This window comes from Strix uralensis, chromosome 5 (genome assembly GCF_047716275.1).
Source record: "Strix uralensis isolate ZFMK-TIS-50842 chromosome 5, bStrUra1, whole genome shotgun sequence".
Lineage (NCBI taxonomy): Eukaryota > Metazoa > Chordata > Aves > Strigiformes > Strigidae > Strix > Strix uralensis.
The window spans coordinates 25,318,171-25,342,068 of record NC_133976.1 but is presented as its reverse complement, the minus strand read 5'-3'; the positions used below and the strand labels follow the sequence as shown (position 1 = coordinate 25,342,068).

Below are 23,898 nucleotides of genomic sequence, written 5' to 3'. Positions count from 1 at the left end.
GCACACTGCTGGCTCATGTTCAGCCAGCTGCCAATCAACACCCCCAGGTCCCTCTCTGACTGGCAGCTTTCCAGCCACTCCTCCCCAAGCCTGTAGCGCTGCTGGGGGTTGTTGTGGCCCAAGTGCAGCATCCGGCATTTGGCCTTATTGAAACTCATCCAGTTGGCCTTAGCCCATCGCTCCAGCCTGTCCAGGTCTCTCTGCAGAGCCTCCCTACCCTCAAGCAGATCAACACTCCCACCCAACTTGGTGTCAGCTGCAAATTTACTGAGGGTGCACTCAATCCCCTCGTCTAGATCATCAATAAAGATGTTAAACAGGAGTGGCCCCAAAACCAAGCCTTGGGGGACACCACTCATGACTGGCCACCGACTGGATTTAACTCCATTCACCACAACTCTTTGGGCCCGGCCATCAAAAAAGCGTGTGCCCATCCAAGCCGTGAGCATCGTTTTGCCAGGAGAATACTGTGGGAAATGGTGTCAAAGGCCTTACTGAAGTCAAGGTAAACAACATCCACAGCCTTTCCCTCATCCAATAAGCAGGTCGCCCTGTTGTAGAAGGAGATCAGGTTTGTCAAGCAGGACCTGCCTTTCATAAACCCATGCTGACTGGGTCTGATCATCTGGTTGTCCCGCACATGTCGTATGATGGTACTCAGAATGAGCTGCTCCATCAGCTTCCCGGGCACTGAATTCAAGCTGACAGGCCTGTAATTTCCTGGATCATCCTTCCAACCCTTCTTATATATGGGCACCACACTGGCCAATTTACAGTCTGTCGGGACCTCCCCGGTCAGCCAGGACTGCTGGTAAATGATGGAAAGTGGCGTTTGGCAAACACCTCAGCCAGTTCCTTCAGCACCCTTGGGTGTATCTCATCTGGTCCCATAGACTTGTGTATGTCTATGTGATGCAGTAGGTCACTGACTATCTCCTCCTGAATTGTGCGGGGGTTGTTCTCCCAGTCTCTGTCTTCTGGCTGAGGAGGCTGGATTCCCTCAATACAACTAGTCTTGCTATTAAAGACTGAGGCAAAGAAGGCATTAAGCACCTCAGCCTTTTCCTCATCACTTGTTACCATGTTTCCTCCTGCATCTAGCAGGGGATGGAGGCTCTCCCTGGTCTTTCTTTTGCTGCTCACATACTTATAGAAACATTTCTTGTTGTCCTTGATTGCTGAAGCCAGATTAATTTCTAGCTGGGCTTTAGACCTCCTGATTTCTACCCTGCATAGCCTCACAGCATCTTTGTAATCATTGTGAGTCGCTAGCCCCTTCTTCCAAAGGCTGTAAACTCTCCTTTTCTCCCTGAGTTGCAGCCAAAGCTCCCAGTTTAGACAGGGTGGTCTTCTTTGTCGCTGACTTCTCTTACAGCACCTGAGGACAGCCTGCTCCTGTGCCATTAAGACTTCCTTCTTAAAGAGTGTCCAGCCTTCCTGGACCCCTATACCCTTCAGGACTGTCTCCCAAGGGATCTTGTTAAGCAGGTGCCTAAACAAGACAAAGTCAGCCCTTTGGAAGTCCAGCATGGCAGTTCTGCTGCCCCCTCTCCTGGCCTCCCTAAGAGTAGAGAACTCTAAAATTTCATGATCGCTCTGCCCTAGTCGGCCTCCAACCGTCACATCATCGACCAGTCCTTCTCTGTTCACAAAGAGGAGATCCAGCAGGGCACCTTCTCTTGTCGGTTCACTCACCAGCTGTGTCAGGAAGTTATCTCCCACACATTCCAGGAATCTCCAGGACTGGTCCCGCTCTGCTGTGTTGTATTTCCAGCAGATGTCTGGGAAGTTAAAGTCTCCCACAAGAACAAGGGCAAGCAATCGTGATATTTTGCCTAAATACCTATAGAATATTTCATCCACCTCTCTGTCCTGGGTGGGTGGCCTATAGTAGACTCCTACTACAACATCTGCCCTGTTGGCCTTCCCCCTGATTCTAACACAAAGACACTCCACCCTGTCTTCACTACACTTGTACTCAAAACAATCATAACAGTCCCTAACATACAGTGCCACCCCTCCACCTCTCCTTCCTTGTCTATCCCTCCTAAAGAGCTTGTAGCCATCAACTGGCACACTCCAGTCATGGGAGACATCCCACCATGTTTCCGTAATAGCCACTATGTCATAATTTTCCTGTTGCATCATGGCTTCAAGCTCTTCCTGTTTGTTACCCATGCTGTGTGCATTGGTATACATGCACTTCAGATGGGCTGGTGTTTTGCCCCCTTCCCCCTTCAAATCTAGTTTAAAGCTCTGTCAATGAGCCCAGCTAACTCCTGCCCCAACATCCTTTTCCCCCTCTGGGACAGGTGCTTCCCATCCAATCCCAAAAGTTCTGACGTCTTGTATACCAACCTATGATTGAAAAATCCGAAGCCCTGTTGGTAACACTAGTCTTGGAGCCACAAGTTCATCTGTTGAGTTCTCCGGTATTCTTCTTCATCCATCTCCCCAACTGAAGGGACGGAGGAGAACACAATTTGTGCCCCCGACCCCTTCAACAGTTTCCCCAAGGCCCTGAAATCTCTCTTCATTGCTTTAGGACTTCTCCTGGTAATGTCGTCGCTACCTACCTGAAAAACCAGGAGAGGGTAGTAGTCCTTGGGTCTCACTAGAGCGGGGAGTTTAGCCGTGAGGTCCTTGACGCGGGCCCCAGGGAGGCAGCAGACTTCCCTATGAAGCGGGCCCGGTCTGCATATTGGGCCTTCAACACCCCTCAGAATGGAGTCACCCACCAGAATGACTCTTCTGGGGTTCTTTTTAGAACTGGTTTTAATACCTGGTCCAGAATGACCCGGCCTTGGTGGACCTTGGTCTTCCTCCTTGTTTGTCTCATTTTCTTCATCCTTCTCTTCTTCATTCAAAAATTCTAGGGACCCAAATTTATTGTGAAGGGACACCATGGAGGGTGAGGGAGGTCAGGAGAACATTTTCCTGCCTCCCTGAGCAGGGAGCTGTTTCCAGTCTCCCCCATCTCTTAGGTCCCCTCCTTTTGCCTGGTAGCAGGAGGATGAGGCATTGCCTGCCTTGTTTGGAGCCTCCATTTGCTTTCCAATCTCCCTTTCTCACTCCCTAATACTTCTTAATCTTGTGACATCTTCTTTGAGTTCTGCCACCAGGCTGAGCAGGTCATCCAGCTGATCACAGCGCACACAGGTGTTGTCACTGCTGCCCTCCGACAGGATTGACAGGCTCAGGCACTCCCTGCAGCCCGGGACCTGGACCTCTGCATGTTTGTATGGCAGCTCCATCTGGGTCACCATGTTCTTTGTGGTGGTGTATTTGACGTGAGTGGAGAACATGGTTCAGTCTGCTCATGGAGGACGATAAGATGACAACTAGCTCAGATAAGATCTAGACCCCGGAGATGGACTGTGCCCTGTCCGCTCGCCCTGCCTGTGCCAACTCATGCGCCAACTGCCGCGCCTCACCCTTCTGACGCACCACGCCCTGTTTGCCCACCCTGTTGCCGCGCTCCTGTTCACTCGCACTCCCTGGCGTCTGCTATTGCACGTGAGGGATATTGGGCGTCATCACTCCAGTCTCCACCCGCCCTGAGTCCCCGCTGCCCTCATTAGCAGCAGCTCACTCTTCCTGCTCAGGGGGGAGGCAGCTTGAGGCTCTCCCTCTTCCCTGGGCTTCTGCCTTCTCGTTTTGTGGTTTTGCCGCGGGTTTTGGGGGCTTTCAGAAGGTTCCCCTTCTGCTATCCTCCTCTTCGGAGCCCCTCTCCTCAGCCTGCCATGCAGGCCTTGCTAACGACTGCCATTGAAGAGGTGACAAGAACTGGTAAGAGGTGAGCATTTCTGCCCCAGAAGCCAGATGATTGCTCAAGAAGCAGGAAGACAGCAAAAATCTGGAAACTGAGGAAAAAACAGGTGGGCAGGGTGAGAATAAGCAGTCATCTGTAAATGTGGCACAACACAGAATATTTTATATTCTATAGGGTATATACATATAGAGAGAGAATCTTCTCTGTTTGTTCAAATCAATTGCTTTCAGTAGCATGTCATCCACACAACACAGAGTCTAAACTCAACACAAAAAATGCTTCTTAGGAGTAACACAAAATTTGACAGGTTACTACAGTAATTGAGCCTTTTCTTTTTACTTTTTTTGTTTGTATGTTTGTTTTTTTAATAATCTGTGGCTTCTGATTCACGTAACTTCATAATTCTCAAGAGTTTCAAAATGCTCAGAAGGAATCCTAGAACTCAAAGTGTCATTCAGGTAAGAAAAGGATATTTTGTCTTATGGCATTCCTTACTTTTTGAGATCGAACATCTCTTTCCATACAACATTCAGCTGCAAGCACCAGTGAAAAAGAAAAAAAATTTGAATTTCAGCTATTCACATTCACATTCACAAATACTTATGAAAAATATCCTATTGTTATAGTGATAAAGTTAGAAAATTAAAACATGTATTATCCTAGATATTAATTGCTAGAAGAAACTAATTCTTTCCTGATATGCAGCAAAATCTGAACAGAATTTCCATAGTGTCTCAGTAGCAATGCTATAGGCACTAGCTGAAGGCCAGTTATAAGCACAAAGAAGTTTACTTAAATGTTTGTGCCAACCACAGATGCTGGGTGTGCTCTGTACTTTTGCTGACAAGATAAGAAAAGTGGTAAACAAGGAAATTCTTTGGAGACTTACCATATGAACAAACAAGTTTATAAGGCTATGTATGTGAATACAGTCTGAAGTGACATCCAAGAGAACGCAGTCTCTTCACATGGCACCAAAGAATAAAATTTTATGTTACTTACAGATTTATGAGAATTAAGGTTCTAATTAGTGAACTAGTTGAGCATGGCTAACTTAATACAGGCTTTTATTATTAGTATTTTTCCAATCAACTCAAAGTGGATAGCCTCCAACAAGCATGTGTTTAACTGATAACTGATACAATTATAATTCATTAAATTACAAAAAAAAGGACATTCAAACAACAAAAATCAATAGAATTACTCCATTTAGTTTTTCTCAGATGAGTAGGTAGCAAGTAGAATGAGCACAATATAGCAAATGAATGACAAGGAGAGGAGAGATAACTAAGGGACCTTGACAGGCTTGAGAGATGGGCCTGTGCGAACCTCATGAAGTTCAGCAAGGCCAAGTGCAAGGTCCTGCACATGGACTGAGGCAATCCCAAGCACAAATACAGGCTGGGTGGAGAATGGATTGAGAGCAGCCCTGCAGAAAAGGACTTGGGGGTGTTGGTTGATGAGAAGCTCAACATGACCCAGCAGTGTGTGTCTGCACACCAGAAAGCCAACTGTATCCTGGAAGATGTCCAAAAGAAGTGTGGCCAGCAGGTTGAGAGAGGTGATTCTCCCCCTCTACTCCGCTCTCATGAGACCCCACCTAGAGTATTGTATCCAGCTCTGGGACCCCCAACATAAGAAGGACATGGACCTGTAGGAACAAGTCCAGAGAAGGCCACGAAGATGATTGGGAAACTGGAGCACCTTCCTTATGTGGACAGGCTGAGACAGTTGGGGTTGTTCAGCCCAGAGAAGAGAAGGCTCCAGGGAGACCTTAGAGCAGCCTGCCGGTACTTAAAGGGGGCCTAAGGGAAAGATGCGGAGGGACTCTTTATCAGGGAGTGTAGTGATAGGATGAGGAATAACAGTTTTAAACTGAAAGGGGATAGCTTTAGATTAGATATGAGGAAAAAATTCTTCACTGTGAGGGTGGTGAGACACTGGAACAGGTTGCCCAGAAAAGTTGTGGATGCCCCCTCCCTGGAAGTGTTCAAGGCCAGGGTGGATGGGGCTTCGAACAACCTAATATAGTGGAAGGTGTCCCTGCCCATGGCAGGGGGGTTGGAACTAGATGATTTTTAAGGTCCCTTCCAATCCAAACCATTCTATGATTCTGTGATTCATTCTGTGATGTTATCTGTAGAACTGAAACTACCTTGGCTATTATAGGAAATGTTTTGTTTGTATTAAACATTAGAGACAATACAGGAAGCAAACTTTCATGCAGACATTATGTACTTTATGTATTGTGGCACAAACTACTCCTGATCATAAGCCAGGCTCCCTTTGTGCCAGATAACCTAAATAACTCTAAATGCCACCACCTCTTATCGATCACCATCTCATATGGCTATTCATTACAAGGAGAGATATTTCTGGAAAGGAAGCTAGCCGGAATTATTACGTTTTCAACATGATTCTTGGGTCAATTCTATTCTACACATGCTATCAGCAACAACAGTCAAGTACTTATCAGTGTAAGTGGGGAAAATACTAATGCTCTGCACTTCCATCCACTTTGACACCTTTTCCCAGAGAAGATGACAGACAGGTGCTTGAAAGCTGGATGTCATCAGCTGGTGAGAGAGCTGAGATGATGCTTCTTCCAGCAAAAACTACTGCCCACTGCTCCTAGCCCTCCTGCAGCAGTAGATCACTTTTCTAAAACTAGTACAACCAGGAACACTCCATAACCACTCCCTAACAGCTCACGTCTCAGTGGCAATTGCAGGAGGATGAATGGAACTGCTACTCTTGCTAGAGACAGGGAGAAGGGAGATGGCAGCTGTTTGACTAGGATGAAGCAGCTATTTCAGCTGCTAGGAGAGAGGTGGGATACGACTAGCTGCTCAGCATGAAGTGGTAGACTAGTGGTGGTAAGGGCAGGCTCTGGATCCAGCTCATGCTGTTGAACTTAGAGACTCTTTTATTGATGAATAAATTGAGATACTTGAATGTGGTCCTCTCTGGTGTCACTTTCGGTCTTCAAGGGATGCTCTCCTATACCTAAGTAAATAGCCTTTACGGGGGAAAATACTGCAGTATTGTTGTTTGCTCTGTTGTTTCCCACCTCTTTGCCCTGCTTATGTTCTGTTTATTGAGGCAGACTGTAATCTTACCAAGGAGTCATCTTGAACAAGAAATGTAATCAGAGTGAACCAGAAGGGGAAAACAGAGGTTGTAATGTATCTCTGTGGGTTTTAGAAGCTCTTGACAATAGACATGCTGAGATCAACAAGGTGAATAATGTGTTCCTGAATCATGAAAAGATCAATGGATTGTTCTGGTTCTATTGAGTATTTCTTATTATTTGCATTATATTCCATGCAATATTGTATTATGGCAGCTAATAGAGGCCTGAAATGACTCAATTGTCTCTTAAATCAAGAGATAATCCAACAGAAAACAGCACAAATAACCAGGTGTGTCTTTAGCAGAAAGTTTTCTTTATAAAGGCTTCTGAGATGTTGTGGGTTGACACCAGCCAGTAGCCAAGCACCCATGTAGCTGCTTGCTCATTCCCTGTTCCCAACAGAACAGACAGGAAAGAGCAAAAGTGAGGGAACTTGTGGGTCAAGATAAAGACAGCTTAATAAATGAAGGAAAGAGGGAAAAAAGAGGCACAGAAGCAATCCCTCTCTACCTCCCACAAGCAGGCCAATGCACAGTGAATGCCCAAGCAATGACTGCCCTGGAAGCCACCTCCCACCTTCTTCCTCTATTCTACTTTTATTGCTAAGCACCTGTGTCACACATGAAAAATAATCAATTTAGGCATTTTTTTGTCTAAATGTCCTGAGAACCTATTAAAAGCCTGGATCACGCTTAGCCCAGTGAAATAAATCAAATTCTCCTGCAAAACACAGCCAGTCTATGCTACTTTAATTACTCACTGGGCATGACAGCAGTCAGTTCTTCACCTACTCTCTTTTCAAGTCCTCACCTATTGTTGAGCCTGAGTTTCTTATCCCAGTTTCAGGGCTGTTTATGCATTTTGGTATTTAGTTATAATGTATTCAAGTAGAAGCACAGGTCAAGAGAAACTTTGTGAGTATTTCTGCCTTTACTACAACAGCCTCAAAGAATGTAAAAAAATATTCCAGAATAAGAGAGAAAACATGAACCATTCACCTTTTGTACTGATGTTCTCCTTTAATTTACAGTCAGTCTGTAAAGTTGCTTCAAATTTCTTCTCTTCAGATGCATCTTGGACTCATGACCACATCAAAGTTTTCTTCCAATAATTAATTAAAATTATAAGATTTTAACAAACAGATGACTAAACATAAATCTGAATAATCCTCATTAAGCCATATGCATTCACTAACATCACATTTGATCTTATACCTGCTGCAGCAATCAAAATCTAAGATAAATGTTTCGACTGCCGAAAACATTTTGTTTCTATAGTAACATCCTAAGGTTTGAAATTTGCTGTTGTACAGCTGAGCAAAACCTGTTGACTACTTTAAAGAAAACAACCCCTCTAAAATCTATCAATTAACTTGGTAGCTAGTTTTGCAGCAGAGTGTCATGCTTCATAGGATTTTCAAGTGCTTTATGATTCATATTATTTTCTTGGAACTGTAATTTTACTAGAAAGCACAGTATTATGCTGAGGATGGTCACATTCAGGACAAACGTAGAAAGTAACCAGATTCACTCATACAGAAAGACATTACAGGAGAGCAGTGAAGACCTGCACTAGTACGAGCAAAGACACAGAATGAGAAACTAGACCACTGTTTTGGTGGATCTGTCTGTATGCGAGTGAGACAGGAGCAGCAGACAGTAGACAGAGAAGCATCAAGGCAACACCAGAGAAAGTGATATTTTGTGACTTGGAGTAAAAGTAAAGACACAACTTGGTTTGAGAACAGTGTTTTTGGAATGGGATCCAAGGAAAATGTTTCCTTAATTCCCCATGGTGTGCAGGGAAATGCATGCCCCTTTGATAATTTTACAGTATTGAAACCCAGAAATGTTTGATTCCATCACCGAGGACAAGTCTCAAGGATCCTATACGCAGCTAACTACAATATTCCAAAAAGTAAAAATACTATACTAACAACAATCTTATCTGTACATTATGTTCTTTCACAAAGCTCTAGATGCTTGGTGGGGAGGGGAGATGTTAAATAACAAAGCATGTTTGTTTTTTTACCACCTTTCATGGTCTCTGATGATGACTGCAAGTGTCTCTGTGCACTCTAAATACAAATCCAAACACCTCACTGACTCTCTTCAACACATGTCCTTCTGGGGGCCCTTTTACCTACATGTAGAATGTCCTTCTACCTCAGTGTAAATAATGGTATTTATTAATTTGTGCTTATAATCTTTGTGCCATGTGCCTCTTTTAATCTCCTACCAAAATGCTGTTCAAGCTCTGATTGTCTCCTACATTATTACTTTAAACTTCTTCTCTTTGGTTTCCTTGGATTTTAATTTCCCTTATTCAAGATGTCAGAAGCATTTTATATGGCAGAAGTCATTTATCTTTCTGCTGCCCAAGCAAACATCGAGTTCATCCTGTGATATATGCAAATTTGATTCAGTGTAAATTCCTTGGCCTGAGACCTTCCCAAACAAGTTTAAGCAATTAACTGAGGTACCTAAATGAAAAAATCAGGCCACATTATCTTTGCCAGAGCTTAAAATAATTTGAACGGCTGTTCCTGCTGCTGAGGAGAAAACTGAGGTTTGTGGACCAGCAGCTGTATGACAGCCCTCAAGCAGTAGCAGATGCTTTTCCCATCTCTAGAATCCACTAATGAGAGCAACAGCTCCAAGTTCTTCCTTTGACTTTTCTTCCCATTCCCTAACTTTTCTTCCCTCTTCTCATGGTAGGAGAAAAATGGCCTTGTCACCATGGAGCAGAAAAACTATGTGGTTTTGCACCCCTCATTAGCCACAAGCTAGCTCTGACAGAGTACACCGGTAATCCACGTTAGGACTAAATACAACCCTGGCCATGCAAGTAGACTTCAGCCCCTAGAACTGTTTACAACTCACAGTTAGATTTCCCTGAGACAGGATCGTGGTTTGATCCTATTAGCAATACAGGATGTTTCGTATACCAGTATCTTACAGTATGGTTGTTTGCCTACACCACTTTTTCAGAACTTTACGTGAGCATATTAATATATTCTCTCTATAAAGACTGTATTATTGTTCTCCTGTATAGTAACTCATCAGAACAGAAACTAAATCCTAATTTCAAAAGCATTTTCACTTAACTCCTCTTCTTTTGGTCCTAACTTACAAACAGGTTTGCACGTCACAAAGATCTATTTAAGAATAAATCATAAATTACCTTATCTCTAGGCTGCTGATTCCATTCACTGGCTTTATGTATTTTAATGACAGTCTAAGAATAAGAAACAGATTTTTAATGTTAGAGTAGTCAGCTTTAATTAGATCATTGTGACATTTCAATCAGAGGGAATATTCTAAATCAATAGGCAATTACAAAAGTCATATAGCAAAGGTTCAGTACACAAAAAAATATGACAAAATATTTCTATAGTTCTTTTTACCCAAGAGCAGGTGCTTCAGAGCAAAGGAAAACAGAGATCATGTTTCATTAATGTACTTTGAGCTGAATTACTACCTAGTAACTGGCAATACTCCTCTTCAAGGGAATTTTACAATGAAACTATGATCTCATAAATGCTGTGGAGATTTCTGTGATTGTAAGATCAGGCACAGGGAAACCTGTTTGGACCAAATATAAACAAACAAGGAAGTAATGAATGTAAGAGGAAAAATATTTTGAAAAAAAGAGGCTCTATCTGAACAATTTTTGTGGTTTTGATTCAATCTTTTTCTTCCAAGAATATCCAATTTATTATTTTTTTATTTTGGATGCTTTAGAAAAAGAAAATTAAATTAGTATTAACTTGACATTGCACCATTTCTGATTAGTTTTCAGAATCACATGTATTATGATATGAAGTTTCTTGTGCTACTCACGTTGTGTTGATGTCTGAGCACTCAGAGGAATAAATATCCACATTCTGGGTTATAAATGTTGCATTTGTCAAATCTATAAAAACTGAATTGTTGGCTTTGAGGCTGAAATTTCTAGCGTAAAAAAGGATGCACGTATCATTTCCAGTGGTCACATTCAGAGGAGGATATGATAAACTGTCTTCTTCCTCAGTGGCCATTAACTGTCGTCTTAATCCCCACACCACATCAGTTTTTCTAGAAATCTGGAATAACAACACATTAACAATTCATTTGCCTTGCAAGAAATATCAGTTGAACACAGACCTTCACCATTCTGTACCATGAGCACCCTTACCTCTTAAATCCTCAGTCAACCTCAAAATTTATTATTGTTTGTCTATTTAATTGGCAGTATGGAAGAAAACGAGGTGGTGTTAACCTAGGTTCCCGTGGTCAGGTGTCCACATGTGAAAACAAGCACCAGTGACATTAGACCAATGAACGTAAAATCATGATGTTAATGTTGCCTTAAGAATTGTATGCATTAGTGCTAACAGGTAGAAGAAGTTTTTTTTTTCTTACAGAAGATTACACTGAAATAAATTAACTTTTTTTCTGCAATGAAATAACAAGAAAACTTCAACTTGCCAGTTCAGTGACCGCCCCCCTTAGTAACAATAACAGTTTTTGCACTCGTCCTTTTAATAGGCATGAAACCAGGCTACTTAACTACAGCAGTGTTATATTTAGATTTAAATGGCTTGTGGAAAAAGATCTGTGCTCATTTGGCTGATACAGTGAACTCTGATAAGAGACTTCACTGCATATATATATTTGCTTTTAGGACATTTCCAGAAATTCCCTTTAATAGCTAATGCCTTTTTACAAATGTGCCCAGGGCATCCTTGATAAAACAGACCCATAGATATCAACAGTAAAAACTAGTGGACCTTATCAGACAATAACTTAAACCTCTTGTTCATATCTTACTCTTCACTTCTTACTCTGTTCATACTGGGCTATTCCATTTATTTTTAAGACCCATGTCAGCTTTACAACTTTGTATTCTACAAGTGGCCTCTGCCCTTGAAAAACTTTGGGACACAAGAAACGAGAGGCATCACAGGGGTTATCAGAACTATATTTATGTGGAGCTATTGCCTGAAACCACTTTTAATGGGTTTAAAGACAGGCAAGGACCATTTTCCAGTCTGGAACAGAGGCTATAATATCGCTTTATAACCTGCCTGTGGAGAGGGGCCCAGAAGATTTTGTCACCTTAACTGCTGCTCTCTAAACGCTATGGGCCATCTGTTATTTACAACACATCTTTGCAGATACCTCATTCTACAAACAAAGCACAATGGGCTGAGTTAAAAACCTTTGACTAAATGCTCAAATGAAGATTGCAATCTTCCTCTCCCATACATGCATACTTTATGAATTTCTTTTTAATTCAAAGTAGTGTCTTTTCAAATACATCAGAACATGCATTATTTTAAATTAATACCATTTTCTTTAAAAGAAGAGTGCACAACAAAAGAAAATATTCCACTTTTGATATAAAACTTTTAATCTTCCCTTAGGCTCTCCTGAAATGTAATCATTTCATTTCAAACTGAGAGGAAGAGTTGAAGTCTAAATTATATCCTGTCTAACAATTGACTTCACTATGTGGGCCCCGTGCATCATCTAAAGAGGGCTTTGAAAACCACCTGCTAATAGCTGAAAACAATGCTACATTGGAGACTGTGATTGGGCTAACTTGGGGGATTAGGTTTAAGTATCTTAAAATAAAAAGAAAGCTATTAGAATATAATCATGAGACTACAGCTTTATTTCTTTTGCTCTGCTGCCAGTACTTTGTCATAAGACTCTCACATAAAGATTCCCTCTCGTCTCTGAAAAAGCATATGAACTGAAAGAGTGTTTGCCTGTGAAGAAGGGGTGTCAGGGATGAAGCAATCCACTAGTTGCCCATGCTTAAACCTATTTTAACAAATTTACCCGTGAGGAAGAACGGCAGAAACACAGCTTGTCAAAAACATTTCTAAAAGTGGGCTTTGCTTTGGTCATATTTGCGGCTGAAAATACAGGCAGTCATGGACTGTGCAGCCCAGCGAGTCCTCATTGTACAGCTATAGGCAGGCAGGATGACTAAAAATGGGAGCCTGAAGGTATCAGCTCTCTGCAGAAATGTCCCCCAAACACTTACTGGCCTGTATCCCTTCAGCCTGGAGATTCATTTCTGTAAGTTATCTGTGGGTGAGGTAATTTATCACATTCAAAATCAGAAAGCATTACCTCACAGAGATTCAAGAAAATATAGTCATGAGCCTGGAAGGAAGATCTCTGAAACACCCCAATCTGGGACTGACTAGAGACCTGAAGACAGCAGTCATTTCTCCTAGCTGACCTGCAGTGGGAAGCTGAGAGCTCCCCCAGTACATCCCTGCCTCTCTGTTTCAGGCACATTTTCTTATTCTTTTGTTGCTGACAAACATGAGGTTACTGAATTAAAATCATTCTCCCCATGACATATATTTCATGCTAAACTATACATTACAAGATATTTCCTTGAGAAATGGATTATATTTACATTGAATTCTTGTAAATCAAATTAGATTATTTCAGAACAATCTATAGTGGCAGTGTTATCAATCAATAAACCATATTTTATTCCGTTGTTTAGTGCTCCCTTTACCTAATCTGAAGAGTCACTGTCTTGTTTCTCTGGATTGATGAATGACATTTTTGATCTCAGATATGCAGTGATCAATCACAAGACCTGATTAAATAAGATACAGAAAAGAAAGGTTGCCATTTACATTGTCCTAGACCAGAATTGAACACTGTAATTACTAACTGAACCTGCAATAGAAGTAGCCTGGACAAAATTATTCCCTTTGATATGTGTTACAAGCCTCCTAATTCAGAATCATCTCTCTTGGAAAGGAGAAAGGCAGCTGATCTGGCAACATTTTGATGCACCAACATACTGATATTTTTCAAAGCAAACAGATCTTGCATCCAAAATTATTCATTTGTTTTGTTGTTGTTGCTGAGGTTTTGTTGGCTGTTCTAAATTAGAATGGCTAGAGACAAGAAAAAAGATTTGGGGCCATTTTATATATTTGAAATTACAAACAAATATAAATTGAACAGTTGCAAACACATACAAGAAAAATAAAAAATACTGGGAAGATAAAATTTTCATTGGCTGAAATGATGAATGGTAATGAACCATAGAAACAGGCTACATTTCACACTAGTTTCAACGTGGGATTTCTGGATATCAATGCAACAGATGGTTATGCCTTCTTTTTCAGTCTTGTATTTCTTGACTTTTTTATTGCTATGTTTAGGTGTGCACATCAAGAATAAGAAAACTGTCCTGGTGGTGCTTGTTACTCCGTTTCTTTTCTGACAGTATGGATATATGACCACATCCTCTCTGTGGAGTTGTTGCTCTTATTGTAACAGAGGAAGGGGAAGGTCTTTTTGTACTTTTAAGGAGGGAGGTGAGGAAGAAGGGTCCACTCCCTTTCTCTTTTGAGGTTGTATCTTACCCTAGTCCCTACCTCCATACTGTACTGTGTACTACATTGCACAGTATATACCCTACTTAGATGGCAAATGGTAATTTTTCCAAATTTAGTCATAACACAATTAAACCAGTTGTTGGTTTCACAAAACTACATAAAAACCTTAGCTTATTAAAAAAAAAAAGTGCAGTATAAGAACCAGCTATTGCTTAATGGTATTAAACTTCACAAATGCAGAAAAGAGCCTGAAAATATTTAGGGCATGCAGGTATAGACAAAAGCTCAAAATACATTGTGAAAGGGAAGGTCAAAGAATCTTTTTGGGTCACTTATGACGTCCTGAATCATGAGGTGTAACATCTGAGGAGGGGAGGGCAGGCACTGCAACTGCTACCATAGTACCCCAAAGACAAACACCTGCTATCTGAACTAGATTTTGGTTTTGGTAGCTTGAACTGCATCTACCCATAATGTACCGTCAGTAATCCTTTTCACAGGACACCAGGTTGACTGTACTCTTGTATTTTCTCAATTTGCTTTAACAGGGATACTTACAATCTTTTTTTGTGAGATATTCCATGTTCTATATTTTTTCTATATAATTTAAAAATGACACTAGGAGGCTGCTGTGTATTGAGTGCAGGGGTGCTGCTCCCAGCAGAATGGCAGATCAATGGTTGCTTGCCAGGGTTTGGCTGTGGCACATCAGAAGCCACTCAGCATTCACATCCCAGACAAGTATCAGCACATTTCAAATTCTTTTTCTGAAATTACCATTTCAGTTTCCTTCTCACGCAAACAGGTCAGTTTTCCTCCATGTTTATAACTGTTGTAGCATCATGGCCTCACTACAGACAGCGTCACCACCACCCCTGCTAATACATCAGTTTTTCTGAAAGGTACTGTACCACAAATCTGTGATGCAGGCAATGGCTGTTTATATCTCACTGATAAAGGTCAAAAATTGGAAAGGCAAGCATTAGAATTTGATATAACTACAAAGATGTTCTTTGCAATGTCATTTATTAAAGCACATATATAGCAAGCAGAAGGAATGTATTTGATTACACTTATTTCATTCATCTGTCGGTGCAAGACTGTTGCATAACAGTGCTTTGAGCTGTCAAAATCTAGAACACTAAGCAAAGACTTACCAATTATCTCTATTTTTGAGAGCTTGATCTGCTTACATTTTTATGATTTCTAATGTTTTATGGGTTTTGGTTTTTTCTTCCCTTCTAGGCTATCTTAAAATATAATTTCAATTTTGGCCCTAGATTTGGAGAATCTTGCACTCCATAGAAATCTCAAGCTGTCTCCCTCTGTTTTATTGAGGAGACTGCATTTGTCCTGGATTCATCTTCTGATACACTAGAGGGTCTTGCTGCCATCCAGAGGGACCTCCACAGACTGAAGAAATGGGCTGACAGGAATCTCGTGAAAGGGGAACTGCAAAGTCCTGCCCTTGGGGAGTAACAACCCCAGGCACCAGTACACCCTGGTGCCAACTGGATGGAAAGCAGCTTTGCAGAAAAGGACCTGGGAATCCTGGTGGACACTAAATTGAACATGAGCCAGCAATGTGGCAAAGGAAGCTAATGGTGTCCTGGGCTGCATTAGACAAAGTATTGCCAGCAGGTCGAAGGTGGGTGATCCTTCCCCTCTACTCAGCACTGGTGAGACCACACCTGGAGTGCTGGGTCCAGTGCAGGGCTTCTCAGTACAAGAGAGACATGAACATACTGGAAAGAGTCCAACAAAGGGCCACAAGGATGAGGAAAGGTCTGGAGCATCTCTATGTGAAAAGGCTGAGAGAGCTGGAACTGTTTAGCCTGGAGAAAAGAAGGCTCAAGAAGGGAATCTCACAAAGGTGTATAATTACCAGAAGGGAGATTGTAAAGAAGACAGAGCCAGGCTCTTCTCAGTGGTGCCCTATGACAGGACCAGAGGCATTGGGCACAAACTGAAATGCAGAAGATTTTGTCTGAACATCAGGAAACATTTTTTCTACTGTGAGGGTGACTGAGCACTGACAGGTTGTCCAAAGAAGTTGTGGAGTCTCTATCCTTGGAGATGTTCAAAATCCAGCTGGACATGGTACTGGACAACTGGCTCTAGGTATTTTCCTGACTAGTAAGTGAACTACACATATTTTACCTACTACTTTCTCAAACTCCTAAAGTCTGAATTAACTTATCAGTACAAAATGTGAACCATGAGATATTGTCAGTCCGTCACCTACAAAGATATGAAATTAGGCATAGTACTGAGAAAACCCAATGGTTCAGAGCAGCACAAAATTCTAAGTTCAAATTCAAATGCAAGCTTTGATGCAGCAACTACAGTCTTTTGTGCTCTGTTGCAAAGGATCTTACCTACCTGCAACTATTTTTGACTTTCATTCTTTATAACTAAAACTGACAGAGACAAAATTTCTGCTCTGCTGCAACTGAACCCAGAGGATGATTAAACTGCATTTTCCACCAGCAGTGTTTGTAAGGTGACCTAGTTATACTCAGAATCCCCCAAACATTTCTAGTGGAGATGCTTAGCTTATCAGGAATTACCAGAAGCTCATTTGAATACATCTTTCTTGCTCATTTACCTATCTCATTCAAGGTGGTAGGTTATCACAAATTCAAGGTAGTTTTTCAAATTTGAAATTTCTGTCCATACTAAATCACCTGAAATTTTATACCTTTCATATAATACAATAAAACTTACATATCTAAAGACTGCACAAATTCCAAGTAATTTCACTTGCAGGTGTAATCAGAACCAGAATTCAATTTCTGAAATTTTTCTTTCCTTCTGCATTAATTCTCTTCAATGCAAACAGCATGAGGTAAAGCTACAACACAGTTTTCAAGGGAAACAAAGCAGATAAAAATGTTCATTTAATAGATTCAGGATAATTTATAAACCTTGCTTAGAAAAATCAATTTTTGTATGTGTGTATAAGCCACAGTAAGGTCTTTGGATTGTAAGATCCGGGTCCTTACGTTTTGACTCAGACATATTTCCTGTCAACATTAATGATTTTTTTCTGGAGTAGGAACTTTAAATTGACCAGAATCACCAGTCTATGCAGAACAAGCAAGGAAGTATGTAATGCACTTCTCTTCAGCGAAACACAAAATAGAAAATTTGTTCTAAAGTTATAAGCAAAGAGAGAAACATGCTTTAAAATAAAGATAATCTAATTCAAAATCCATGCATAATTGCACTATGACAATACTTGGCATAAGTATGGACTTGAATACCTGTATTGCTCACATACATACGTGCATTCACACATACACATATACAGAAAGACTAGAGTGGAAATATACTCAGAAGTGGAGAATTTCTCATTCTTTTCCCTGCTGACCACATGGATCTATAAGTAGATTCAAATGGAGAACACAGGTCTGAGGGCATTTACAAGAGAACTGAGAGAAGGAGCTTAAAGTGGTCATCCTTAAGGGCTCACACCAATTAAAATCTTTTCAAACCAGGATTAAGTTTGCATTGCTGAAACTAGGATGGATTCCTCACAAAAAATGGGCGTTAAACTTCCAGAAAATGGTCTCCTCCTTAACACTATACTTTCTCCTTTCTACTTCCACTTCAGCAGCTGGTAGGAAATCATTAGGCCACTGATTGCTATCACACTGAAGTGAATTCTATGCTATTTCGCACATTTGCAAAGCAACCATAAGCCTAACCAAGACATCAGAATAAATATCAATAGCATGACATTTTGCCCAGAGGAATCCTTCATCTCTTTTTCCCTTCTTTATTAACATTCTGATAAATCGGGGGAAAAAGAATGCACAGAAATGAGGTACATTATATCAATAGCAATCATTAACAATGATTACTATAATTTTAGTGCTCTGCAGGATATATGACCAAGCTTACTGTCTCACATTATCATCTGATGGTTCTCCTGTCCAACCATGCGTACTTCTACCAGCAAGCCAAATGGCTCAGGGACTGTGACACTCATCTCCTACCTGGTGTTCTGCATCTCCAAGGGTTTTTCACAAAAGCGAGGCTGGGACATGAGTGTTAAAGTCAAATATAAGTCCCACTGTAAGAGATAATGATCTCACTGTGAAAGATAATGTTCTCTTTTACAACTGCTAGTACTGTTATGAATTGTGGAGAGTACCCAAGTCATGATCAAGCACTTGGAGATCTTCTATTAGAAGGGACAATAAAACTGCAATATTTATTATACTGCTCAGTTCAGTGATCTGCATAAACACAATCTGCAGTGTCAGCTCATATGTTTATGGCTAGATGTGTTTCTTCATAGGCCCATCCTGTTGCAGCACTGGGCTGTATAAGAGATCTCTTGACTGTCACTTATAGAGAATATGACTACTCTGTGCAACTGAATATGGTGCAGAGACGAGTGAGTTAGCAGGGACCATGCAAGTGACAGAAACCAGAGCAGAGGAAGGTGCTGTGATGCAGCACTTGTGACAATCGTTTTGCTTGGAAGACCTTGAAATAAGGCAAGGAAATTTTGCATGTATGGGATGTACAAGTACATCCATAAATGCCACAGTAGTCCCAAATTTCTGAAGAAAATTATGCATCTTTCTGGTTATTTTCTCACTCCAACTTTTAATTGATTTTTATACCAAACTTTTTCAACTAACTTAAGGAAGAGTAGGAATTGGCCTATAAAAAGATCTTGATTTTAGAAAGTCAAACAGAATATGTATAAGCTGGAGTAGCACTGAAAGGAGCTGCTATACTTAATTCTCCACCTTAAATTTCACTTAGGACAAATAACACAAATACAATTATTCCAATTAAAACAATGTCTTGGTCATCTACCAGAGTGTTAAAACTCATTTACATCCTTTTAGCTAATTAGATTTTTCAATCTAATATACAAAAGAGAAAAAAAATATAATTGTATTAAGAACTTGCATTGTAAACCAGAATTAATCCTGAAAGGAATCTACCAGATATATCACTCAAGGAGTATTTGCTGATGGCAAGCTCCCCAGCTTTAACATTAGATTTCGGGCCCTGTTTCAGGCAATTGTGCCATAAAGATAAAAAAAGCTACAGATTTTACATCATGCTGAGGGGAATACCCACTCCACCTGGTTGTTTTCCCCACTTTCTTATGTCCATATGTGGAATCCAAGTTGCCATGGGAGATGTGAAAAAGGATGAGGAGCCTCTGCTGCAATAAGAAGAAATCAATATGTAGTGAGGGTTGGACTGAGGTTGGGGTCTGGTGGGTTACCTGATTGAAAAATACAGACAGGAGCCAAAATGTGTTACTCACAGTGCTGGGACAATTGCCAGCACTGTTTGTCCCAGATGTAGGCTAGTCACAGGGAAATCAAAAATATGAAGATCCATAAAAGTCTCCCTCCTTCCACTTAACGTTTTGATCCTGCAGCACTTTGAGAACTAATATGCAAAACTAGGGAGCCTGTCTCCTTTTTTTCCTAACTTGAAGAAGGAGGTGTGGACAGGATGATAGTATTACATGTTACACTTCAAGGACATGAATTTTTAACTTTAAAAACTTACACATCACTCTTAAAATTCCTCAGGTCTGACTGTAATAAATCACAGTCTAAATACCAGTATGTTTTTCAGATAGTCAGATTCTCCTTGTAAAAATACTGTGTTCAATGTGACGACGCCATTCTTTGTTTTCAGCATCTCCATCTGTGTGACAACTCTTTTGGGGAAAACAGAAAGGCAGAATTTGTGCTGCAACACCTTGTGAGGGGACTCAGGTTCTGTCTTCCTAGTTTTGCTGAATCAAAAGGCAAAGACCAATAATTCTAGCAAACTGGATCTCTTTGACAGGGAAATTAAAACAAGCATTTTTTTCACAGAAAATCAATAAAAAGGTGCTTACCTTCTACTCTGCTTTCTTGCACTCAGTATCCACTTAATTTTTCTGACAGTAGTGTATGTAAGCTAGAAGGTACATATATAAATGAAACCCACATCACAAAGTCTAGACAAAGCTAATCTTAGAAATAACATCCATGCTTTTTTGGAGATCACCATGCTTTCTCTTCTCTTGATAAAAGTTTGTCTCAAAATAGATGTATTTCCACCAAAGCCAAAGTTAACCCTTCCAGTTAACACATCTCAGCCAATGTCATCAATCTCAATTTCGTAATTTCCTTCATCTCTTACCAGTCTCTAGCTCATCAACTCAAACAAAATGAGACCAAAGCATGCAACCTTTGCTAGTAGTTAGGTATAACTGCCACCTCTGTGGCTGGTAGTAATTGACCCTTGTCATGATGCTTTGAAATTAAACTTTGGAAAACCGAATTGTGTAAGGTGAGGGGTACTTTTTTTCTAATACCAACCTCCTTCTAGCACTTCTGTGGGATTGCTTTAGCAGCTTGATGCCTATTGGCTGTTCCTACACCATAGCCAAGTTCAATGCCAGGTAACGGCAAGCCTGCTCCTGCTGGCAGTTGAGATCCTGAGAAAAACTGTGGAGCAGTACCAAGGAATATTATTAGGGTCATAAGGAAATCATGTATTGAGGAGAAGGAAGGAGTTTTCAACAATGAGGAGGCAAAGTGGGATTCAACATTCACCTTGTAATAGTTCTGTTCAATGTAAGGCAAGAAACCCTCTTTATTCTGTTCCAGATTTTGCAAGTGATTTGGGTGAAAGCCCTAGAGGCAGAAATATCTAGCTGTTAGAATATCTAGGGTTTAACTTTCATACCATAGTGCACTAAAATGTAGAATGATAGTTTTTATGATTCATTAAGTATCTGTATGTGAAGTCACTCAATCATTTGGGCTAAAACAAAAATCCCACCACAGAGGAACAGCTGCAATGTTTCAATAAAATTGTAAACATTGAGGGTTTAGTAAAATGAAAAGGACAGAACAAGAACAAAATATGCAATGTAATATCAAATTTGATGTCAGGTGCCATTTCATGTATGGCTTTTACAGCAATGCTTCAATTAATAAATTAAATAAGAGGCCTGTGGCATTTTGGCAGGAAAAGGATGAATTTCTTGCCTTTTTTTTTTGTCTACCAGTGACACTAAGGACGTATATCATACAACAACACAATAACAGTGATTCTTATGCAAGGTTGGAGTGAGCTGGTAAACCTGCATGGATCAGTATAGGGTTACAATAATAGGTTGGATAAGAAACAAAGACTTGTCAACCTCATGCTGGGCAAATCTGCCTCTTCTCTTCCAGCATCCCCAGCTAACAGTCCAGGGGTCCACTGGAAAGTCCTAGAGCCATTGCCTCTGGGTCTGCTGTAGCTTGACTGGTGCTAACACAAGTGACTGCACAGGGGCCTGACTGTACAGGGCTATTTCTTCAAAAGATATTAGCACCACAAGTTTCTGTAATCAGGCAATTTCTAATTAGACAACTTTCTAAAAAGAAAGATATCATATGTTAGGTGACTGAAATCTGATTCAATTTAAAGTTGTCATCTACCAGGGATGGGGTAATATGGTCCTCAGAAAGAAATAAGATCTGTATTTCAAACACTGCCGTAACAGTCTGTCAACATTTTATTAACACCCTGGCCTAGTTCTTAGCTTTGTCTGCTAAAGCTCTAATGTGCAAACTTCGTGAACAGAGGCTTGTATGCAATTCCAGGTTCACAGATTTTTAAGGAAAAGCCTGTAGGATTTAATAAAAGTAACTTTTAGAGAGAACATTTCAACAGAACTATCCACTACTGAAGCAAGGATATATTTCTCTGTTGAAGTCATAAATATGCTTGAAAATTACACGAAAAAAATATCATTCTCTATCCTAATTTTAGAGGTATGTATGCTGTACTTATGAGTTTAATGGCTGCATATGCACAATGGCTACATATGAATAATGACAGCCCCTCTTTTCTGTTTCAAATGACAGAAAATCATTAGCTGATGCTTTGAAGAGAGTCTAATATTTCAGGGGATACCAGGCAGGGTAACAGTTAGAAAGTAGAGAAGAACACAACCACTACATGCATAAATATAGCAGATCTAGAACTGTGCAACAAAATGTCTTCCTACCACAAAACATTGAATTTCTAAAATCGGAACATTCTGTGGCACTACATAAAGTGAATGAATTCTTTGCTAAAGTGAAAAGAAAGATAAAATATGATATACCGGTTGAGACTAAAATGAAATAATCCAGGTTTCTTCTAACTAGTCTTAACTGTGTTACAGATTGCATGCACTAGAACTTAGGGGTTTATTATTCTGCCATCAGATCACACACACTTGCCAGGATCAGGGATATGCATTTTAGTGATTATTGGCAAATTTTTATGTCATGTGTTGGCAAAGCATATCTTTGTTCCTCTAACAGCTATTCCTTTAGCACAGACAATGGAGGCTGCAATAGAAATCAAATGGTGCAGGATATAAATGTTTTGCCAGTGCATAGGGCATCCCTGTGGTTGCACTCACTGGTTCTTTTACCAGATTTTTTCATTTAATATCCTACAGATGGAAGGAAGACAAGAAAAACTGCAGGTAGATGTTCAGGTCAAGGCTGCTCTGACCACATGCAGGAGGTACCTAGCCACACAGCACCAAGCTCCTGGCTCTTCAGCCCTAGGAAGATGTTGGGAGGAGACACATACACTATGATCCTCTGGGTGGATAGGATCATTACCTGTTTCTAACACTTTGCTTCCCCAAAACGGGAATGTACATCTGCCTCTGAAAAAGATCATGCCTATGGGCTTTGGTGTCTGGAGAAGGTGCTGAAGATACAAGTCTCTGTGCTCACCAGTAGCAATGACTAGGGAAAGGATTCAGAGTTCCCTGAGGCAACTTGCAGATCCTTAATCACAAGGATGTTAAGAATCCAACCTGTTTCACTGCACTGAAAGCAGGGAAGACTGCACCAATCTTGGGGTGCTACCTACCCAATATCCAGCTGACAAAGTCGCTTTTTTTTTTTATAGATTTCCTGGTTGCCAGCAGAACAACGTTTTATGTGCAGCAGGCATTTTTTTAATGTGGCAATTATTTTAATTTTCAGAAGTGTCGCTTCTACAACTTAATAGGTGAGCGTGAGGAGGAAAGTCTGTGAGCTTCCTTTGGTGGAGCTTTGTTTAGCCTGTTGTCTGTCTCTTCTGGCTCATGGCCTTTAGTTAAGTGAGTAACATATTATCTTTTACATTCCTGCCCCAGAGAAATGCTATGTCAATATCCCAGCCTTCCACTACCAAGACACAAGACCAGCTAAACTGTGTGAGATCAAAGGTCTAGATCACTGCCAGTGTTACTGATAGTAACTGGCAGCTAAAAATAAGAAAAGGGTAAATATAAACAATATTTGTCCCAGTATACCCTCCTTGATTTCTGTAATCTTTGGGTTAGAAACCTTCAGAGCTGAAGGCTGCAAATGAACACATGTAATAGGATCTTCCTTCATCCTTCCTTCCTATCTTTCTTCACTTTTGTCACCCAAAAATAGATTATTTAGTTTCTTTAAAGTAATTTGGTGCTCCTGAATTCATGTGTTATGATCTGTGAGTGGTGATAATCGTGAATACTGGCCAGAGACATTGAGTAATTATTTCCTGTTTAGCCTGTCCATGTTATTAATGGTTTTCTTTATTATTTCCCTCTTGAATTGTCACTTTTCC

General features: G+C 40.6%; 1 protein-coding gene across 1 annotated transcript in view; it reads right to left on the bottom strand.

The window, feature by feature from the left end:
* The window catches only part of ATP6AP1 (ATPase H+ transporting accessory protein 1), a 59,026-nt gene that overhangs the window by 8,063 nt on the left and 27,065 nt on the right, over positions 1-23,898 (bottom strand). Inside the window, exons 7-8 of the mRNA XM_074870150.1 lie at positions 10,748-10,989; positions 10,089-10,142 (exon numbers count right to left, since the gene is read on the bottom strand). Of these exons, the coding sequence (XP_074726251.1) occupies positions 10,089-10,142; positions 10,748-10,989 (296 nt within the window). The remainder of the gene's footprint in view (positions 1-10,088; positions 10,143-10,747; positions 10,990-23,898) is intronic.